Source organism: Rhynchophorus ferrugineus, unplaced genomic scaffold (assembly GCF_030347505.1).
Source record: "Rhynchophorus ferrugineus isolate W39M unplaced genomic scaffold, kcgeb_rfMv2 rfM3, whole genome shotgun sequence".
Classification (NCBI taxonomy): Eukaryota; Metazoa; Arthropoda; class Insecta; order Coleoptera; family Curculionidae; genus Rhynchophorus; species Rhynchophorus ferrugineus.
In genome coordinates, this window is record NW_027472582.1 from 15,987,592 (window position 1) to 15,995,827 (window position 8,236).

The window sequence follows — 8,236 nt, forward strand, 5'->3', positions numbered from 1 at the left end:
AGCAATTTTCTACTAATATATCATAGCCTGGTGATTTCTTTGGATTGGCATAAGTAATGAACTAATGAAATAAATCAAATTTAAAAGTTTGATTGGCCCGTTTAATAGTAGTTGACGTTTAAATATAAACGCAAAGTAGACATTGCAGAGCAAAATATAAACAAACATATCATAACGCTATTTATTAAATGCATTATGTTAGTATTTATTTATTTATGTTTGAATATATACATAATAATCCTAAACGATATGTTATAGAGGGACATAAACTTGACTGATATTAATTCGTTTACATCGCTGTAACCATCCAATAGAAAAACATCCCAACACCAAGACACTTCGTATTCATACTGCGTACGCTTTCGAGCCCGTCCAGAATTTGACGTCGAGCCACCCTTGACTCACGCCCAAACGGATATCCTGCAGTGTGCAGCTCTTGTTGCGAAAGAATAAGTCCGATCGGGATCCGTCTGGTGCTGGGCTGATAGCGCGTGAATGCGTGTCACTGGCAGATAGTGCGATTGACATGCCCAAATCCTGCAGGGCCGGGCGGAATCGCCCTCCTAGCCGGTCCGATACGCGACAGGACGAGAACCGACTGAATGGTGTGTGCGGTCGAATATGTCCGTTGCAACGTGTAAACCTGTCCGAAAGTTACTCTCGCACAACCTACGATCGTGTTTAAATCGAGCTTTGAATTATTCTTCATTTTAGTCTTGATAATCTATAACATTGCTGATAGATTATTTTTATTAAATGGTGAATGCGCTTGCCAGATATGTATTAAAACAAGCGTTGGGAACTTTAGAATGAAATTGACTCTTGACTGTTGACTACTTACTAAATGACTACTTTTTACTATCGACTGTTTCAGTCACTATTAATAGTTCAGTGACTGGTTCAGTCGATTGTTTTCAGTTGTTATTTTTGGTCGGACTGATTCTCTTACTATTTACTATCGACTATTTCAGTTGTATACTTTTAGTTGCTATTTTTGGTTCTACTAGTTTCATTCGGTTGCTTTTTAACGTTCTGGCTCTGTCGTAGTAGCCGCGACCTTAACAAAAATTAACCCTATTAATGCTTACATAGATTTATATGTAATATAGAGCTTTATGATTTTTTTAGTAGTTTGCTTATAAGTAGCAGTATATTGTATGTTAATATAGCAACATTTTGGAACGATATTTTTTAAGATTGTTAATGTAATAGGGTAATTAAAATTGTGAATGATAAATAGTAAAATAATTTTGATGTTTTTATGGCAATAACATTATAGGTAATATTTCGATTACTCTCTTGATTTTTGTTAAAAAATATTTCCGTTCAATAATAAATAATGCATTTACTTTATTTAAAAAAGCTCTAGTAGTTATTGTGCGATCATTTTTAATTATATCATGGATTAGTTTTTTTTCTATGATTAGGTATATGTTTAACTTTCATTTAATACTAGCTGACCCGACAGACTTCGTCCTGTCAAAAAGATTTGTAATGTGGCAGTTTTTGTGCCTACGTATTTTAAAAAATTCTCCTGAACAGAACCATCACCCTGGTGATAGGGCGTTGTGAATAAAAAATAATTAAATAAAACATATATAAGGATTGAAAAGTAAGTAATCGCTTTATTGTTAATCATGTGAATCATAATTATTATTATTATTATCATTATATTGCTTTGTGGTATACGATGTTTTTTGTTTGATTACCTGGCGCATAGATAAACAAATCTGATGGTTTTCCAACACGGGAACAGGCAACATACAATTGACCATGTGAGAAACATGGGTTTTCTAGACTAATACCACAAACACTTAATGATTGCCCCTGGGACTTGTTTATAGTCATAGCAAAAGCAAGCCGTCAACATGTCTATAGGAAATTTGCCATTACCAATGTCAATGAGTTGTTTAGAGAATATGTTTCCAGATTGGTCATTTTGCAACTCGACACGCATATTCTTGCTTAAATGAAGTACTTTAACATGTTTCCACAAATTGGAGGACTTTAGACATTCATTGAGTTCATCAGCTGGCGTTGATCGTGGAATCACTGGCAATGTTTGACGAAAATCTCCTGCTAATAAAATCATTGCACCACCAAATCGGTTATTATTGCTACGTAGATCTTTTAAGGTTCTGTCTAAAGCCTCCAAAGATTTTTTATGTGCCTTCGTGCATTCATCCCAAACAATCAATTTACATTGCTGCAAAACCTTTGCCATTGCAGAGTTCTTCGAAACGTTGCAGGTTGGAGTTTCATTGCTTTGCATATTTAATGGCAATTTTAGTGCTGAATGGGCTGTTCGACCACCTTCAAGCAAAGTTGCTGCGATTCCCGACGAAGCGAGTGCAAGTGCAATTTTATTTTGTGAGCGAATTGTTGCTAATATTAATGAAATAAAAAAAGTTTTTCCTGTACCACCAGGTGCATCTAAGAAATAAATCCCTCCAGTTTCATCATTTGTTACTTTCATAAGAGTTTCAAATACATACTTCTGTTGTTCATTTAACAGTGGAAGATTTGTTTGAATTTATTCTTTCAAAGCGTTGAGATCATACAGTCTTTCTCGATGCAACTCTTGGTTAAAAGCGTCATGCATTGGACGATTGGGCGCGGTCAGGCCTAATTGAATTAATAGTTTGTTTGACATTATCAAGCACATGTCCTCAATTGAAATCAATGCTTCATTGTAAATTTCTTCACTGATTTGTATATTTGGATTTCCCATTCTATTCCGTATTTGATACAAAATATCATCACACATGTAATCTTTGTACTTCATCCACAAATCAATTGGGTTTGATGGGAAGCATGTAGATATGATTATAGAAAACAATGTTCGTATTTGATGAGTGTGTGATGATATTACAGCATCATTGAGAGTTTGATCCCAATGAGCGTCATTTTCAAGCAATTGCAAACGTTGACAGGCTTCTCTGTAGGATCCACACAATTCACCATCAACAGTTCGTAACTGTTGGAATGATGTTGGGCCACGTACATTGACTAATAGCAGTCGTAAATAAAAACATTCATCATTGCTTGGATGTACTGAATAAATCCGGCCAATCGCATCGGTGGAATATACATCTGTATATCCTGGAACTGGTTTTCCTTGTTTCCGTCGTATAAATCTCCTTGAGGATTGATTCCAGGTATAATATTTTGGCATTTCAGAATATAGCAATGTTTGTGCGAAATCATCGTTTTGGCATGTCTCAAAAAAACTGGTTAATGTAGTAGATGGTGGCTGAGCAGCTCTTTGTACTGCGTTCTGTGCTGTAAAATACACTCTTTGTCCATTTTCTAAATGCACAGCTAAGTGAACAACAGAAGGGTGTCTCTCATGAATAGGAAAAGAAAATATTCGCCAAACTGCTTCATTACTACTGACATAGCGGCCCATTTGGTATTGGGTAACTTCATCATTAGAATTCTCTGCACCAATTCCAATCACAGCCATATCACTCCCTTTGGTTACATATTTGCAAATGTATTTAATCGATTTCACTGAATGGCAAGATTCAACGTTGATGTGTGCTTTGAATGTCTTTGATAAAATGGGTGAATATGGAACAATCCAACGATTATCTATTTCAATATCTTGTTAATTTAATTTGACAATTGTTGATTTTCCATTGTCTGCTGTCGATCTGCGACGATACAATGGATAACCGTCATTACCAGTAATTGTTTCCGATATTAATGTCCGTGGATATCGTTTTGAACATTTACCATCCATCATACACGGTGAATTTTGATTAAGAGTTCCACAGGGACCATGTATCATGTTTTTGATAACTACCTCATGCAATCCAGGATCTACTTGTACATTAGGGATTTCAGCTGATATCACTGCATCAACTTCATTTGGCCTTATCTTTTCAACCAACCAAATCAAAATGTGTGCATGTGGCAATCCTCGTTTCTGCCACTCCACAGAATACATCCAGCAGCGTGTCTCACCAAACACATTATGTTTTACGATGAAATTCATTAAAGATTTCAACTTTTGTCTAAAGACTCTGGCTGTAATCATGACGATCAATGGATGATTTCCCAGGTAATAACTCCTGCTTAATTTCTATCCATTGCGGATTGAATGTAAATGTGATGAACAAATCTGCTGTACCATAATGACGAACATACGACATGGCATCTTGAGCATATTCGTGCATATGCCGAGGGCTTCCGATGTATGTTGCTGGAAGAATAGTCATCCGACCGACATTCTGTGCATTTCCATCAGTATTAATCGCATCTCGAAGGTGAATATACTCTTCAGATCGGAGTTTGGTTTGATTCAACCTGATGAATGTTAATCTCTCCGTTTCAATTTTAACATACATGTCATCAACATATTTGTGATATAATCGCCGACATTTCAATATGTGATTATCTGCATTTTCCCGAATCATTAGGCGGTATGAATAATAGTTCATTGAACTGACTTTTTTGTTGGTTTCAGAACCTGTAAACAGATTTTGTTTTAATAACATTCAAATATAAAATTAAAATACGTAATATAGTGACTGAGATATTATCGCCATAGCTAAACTAATATTTTAGTTACCTGTAATGGGATTTATCATTTTTATTGATAAATCGTAGCCATCTTCACCTTGCCAAAATATAATGGGATATTGCAGTGCATCATATGAGCGGTGTGTTTCCTTTATAGGTTGTAATTGAAAATTCCGACGATGTAAAACAATATCACGGGATTCCAAGTTTTCTCCAACTACAACGATAGCAACTTCATCAATAGTTGGTGCATTAAAACGTCTTGTATGTTGACCTGCAGGTGTTTTATCAGCTCTGATTACAATTTTGTGATTATCGGATGGCATCAGATCCAGGGCAGTTTTAAACAATATAATCAATTGATTGTGTTGATGAAATAAAGTTTGTAATTGTTCTACAATAGACCTTTTTACTAAATTGTTATGTGCACAACGCAGATCAATTTCTTGTGGTGAATTGCCCATAAAATAAATTTGCAGGAATTTGTTGTCGCTATCTGACACTGGTAACAGTGAACCTGCTCTGTGATATATTTGCCCTTGTATCTGTAAATAAAAAAAATATTATGGTGTGGTATAAATTAATGGATTGTCAATGATCAAACTTAAATAATATTTGATCTTAAAAAGTATATATTTAGTTTTAACTAATATCTATCAAATATAAAATATAATAAAAGTGTCACTGAAACTGAATCACCATATAATATGATGACTAAGTGATATATTTCGTAATGATTAAGAAATTGAAGATTAGTAACACATCTTAACTTTGGTGACAGAAAATTTTGTTCGCTAAAATAATTATGAGTAACTGCTATAATACATACCTTGAAAGTTGGCATAAAATTTTCCCGAACTGCATTTGTTGCCCCAAATGAAGTCATTTGAAAGCAATTGTTATATTGTTGAATATGTGTCAAAAAGTGTATAGAATCTGTTCCTATTCCTGAAACCAATGAGTACAATGGTTCTGGTGGTGGATCCAATTGTATCAATTTCACTTTACCATTTGCGCAACACAATCCATTGGCTTCGTTTTTGTATTTTAATGCCTTACAGTGTGAGCAAACCAAGTTCATAGAACCAATAACAACACATTGGTAGTTACTGTAGTCAATTGACACATCGTAACTGAAAGCAGCTGGATTCAAACTTGCGCGATTATTAGTTGAATGTCGCGCTCGCGCTTCACGCGTTTGTGATATCCGAATTCTTTCACGTTCATTTCCGTCGTCACGTTCTTGTGCAGTACGATTAGATCGGTAATTAGTTTGGTTTATAGCATTTCTGGTTCTTCTACCTAAATTGCTTCGTCTTATAGGAGGCATATCAAATATAAATTATTTTTTCACTAATCACGAACTAAACAAACACTAACTAACTAAACACTCTGCACAAAACACGATATACGAATTTGTTTCGTGTATCACTTGACAATTCATCTGTCATCTGTCAAAAGTCATCTGTAACAGACAACTTTTTTTTTTAAATTTGATATGACTTGAACTCAAATCCTTTTAAGCCGTACGAATTGTTTTATTTATTTAAAATTTGAATTAAATTTTAAACAAATAAAAAATTTTAAATAAATAAAACAATTCGTACGGATTAAAAGGATTTGAGTTCAAGTCATATCAAATTTAAAAAAAAAAAGTTGTCTGTTACAGATGACTTTTGACAGATGACAGATGAATTGTCAACTGATACACGAAACAAATTCAAACAAAAAGGGCTATTTTTAGGGTTTTTCCAGCAATAATTCTAATTTTTCTCGCCGTAAAAACCATCCCTGAACTTCAACGAACATTTTAAAAAAAGATTTGGCCAAATTGGTCCAGGCGTTGTTGAGTTATGCGCTTAGGAACATATTTTGCGATTCATTTTTATATATAAGATTTATGGTTAATGTACATATTTAGATTTTACGTTTTGTCTAAGTTCTATTGTATTGTCTATATTTATTATAGTATATTATTTAAAAATAGCAATTAACATATTAAAATATGATAAAACATTTGTGGGGTATTGTTCCATTCCACAGAAAATTTGCATCTCTTTTTACAGATCCACAGAACATTCAAATATGAAAGCAATTCTGCTTCGTTTAAAATGATATTATTAATTGCATATTAATAGTATTCAGTAATTTTTTTTCCTTTACCTTTTTAAAGTTAGTACATGAAGGATTATGTACATCTCCGTCTCACTCATGCTACCGTTGGAAAATATAAGCACATTTAAAATTAACTACTCCAAGCAATTATCTCCGTCCTCTCCTCTCTCACAATTTATACAGGACAGGGTTCGTACATCCTCGTCTGCTATCACAAATAAAAAAAAACAGTCTAACCGTGCATATGACTAAAATGAAATACTAATTACTATTTTGGATAGTCAAAAAACTAGCGACTGTTTCGGCTGTTTTTTGACTATCAATTGTTTCGACTATTTTGCGACTACCGACTGTTTTCAGTCGGTAGTTCCAAACGCTAGTTAAAACGATAATTTTAATTTTTATTGCCTTATTTTAAAATAATTGTAGTTTGAATAATTTTGAATATTTTTTCCGAGTTTTCAAAACATCTGGTTTGGCCCCATGTTAAATATTTGCATGTATTTTTATAAATTTTCACATTAGAAAAACCTTTATCGAGAACAATTGGCACAATATATATTAATAAAATTATTTTCCATTACTTTCTACAACTTTTTTGAAAATTTATTAATATATTATTACTAGAAATACCCCTCGGTGTTTGTACCATTCGCTTCACTACACAACTACAGACTATCCAAAGTACCAGTGAAATCACGTCATCAAGATATATAATTCTTTACAAAACATAAATTAAGTTTTGTAGATACCATGCTAAAAGGAACTTTTACTTTTAAAAAGGAACTGAAAAAATATACACGGATCGGATCAGATAAGTATGGTCACAAAGTGTAACATCTTACTCTATATCACAGCATATTTAATTAAATCAAATTGTTATTGAAAGTGGCAAAGAATTACAACAGTAGATATGCTGGTTGAGAAAGATATACACAGAAGAAATGTGTAGATATGTGGACTGTTATTGTAAATAAGTACTATCTACAAATAACAGCCTTCGACTTGGATCAACACGATCCAGCACACAGGAGAAGAAATTGACAAATGGTAGAATTATAAACTAGTGTTAAGATGGAAATAAACGACTTAGTTATTGGCTTGAATGGCTCAGAATATGACAGTGAGCAAATGAAACTTTCTGGATGTCGAATTATGATTCAATGCTGACAATACCAAAGGTGGTGAGAGTGGAAACAACAAAGGTGAATATATAATTAATATAGGATAACTGTAGAAAATCGTATTGCATTGTGTAATATCCGCGGAAGTACTGCGTATTGCTGGAATCATATCTTTTCGATAGGAAATTTCATCTCAAGTCAGTCTCGCATGAAGAGACATTCAAACTTATCTCGATTGGAGTTCCGCAAGGTAGTGTCTTGGGGCCACTCCTATATCTGCTCTATACTGCTGACCAACAACCAAATAAACACTATTTGGAACACTTTCTTACGACAGAGTTATTATGGCAAGAGATATATCCTTATCAAAGGCTGAAGAAGAAGTAGAAGTAACGGTCAATAAGATCTACATATGGACTGGAAACTGAAAAATACAGCTTAATAGCTCCAATTCTTCTTTAACACTCCTC

The 8,236-nt window shown here is 33.8% G+C and overlaps 1 protein-coding gene across 1 annotated transcript; it reads right to left on the reverse strand.

The window, feature by feature from the left end:
- Positions 1 to 4,019: 4,019 nt before the first annotated feature.
- On the reverse strand, positions 4,020 to 6,000 carry LOC143193630 (uncharacterized). The gene is made up of 4 exons (XM_076399956.1): positions 5,536 to 6,000; positions 5,357 to 5,475; positions 4,577 to 5,072; positions 4,020 to 4,474 (listed from the first exon to the last, which is right to left on the reverse strand). Exons 1-4 carry the CDS (start codon positions 5,855 to 5,857, stop codon positions 4,020 to 4,022), a joined length of 1,392 nt encoding a protein of 463 aa, XP_076256071.1. The 5' UTR covers positions 5,858 to 6,000.
- Positions 6,001 to 8,236: the final 2,236 nt, after the last annotated feature.

Bases quoted from the DNA above. Each gene is read 5' to 3' on its own strand.
- LOC143193630 (XM_076399956.1), bottom strand. From the start codon at position 5,857: ATGCCTCCTATAAGACGAAGCAATTTAGGTAGAAGAACCAGAAATGCT. The intron at 5,073-5,356 runs GTATGTATTATA...TTTTATTTACAG, and splicing joins ATTTTATGCCAACTTTCAAG to ATACAAGGGCAAATATATCA. The intron at 4,475-4,576 runs GTAACTAAAATA...ATCTGTTTACAG, and splicing joins AATGATAAATCCCATTACAG to GTTCTGAAACCAACAAAAAA.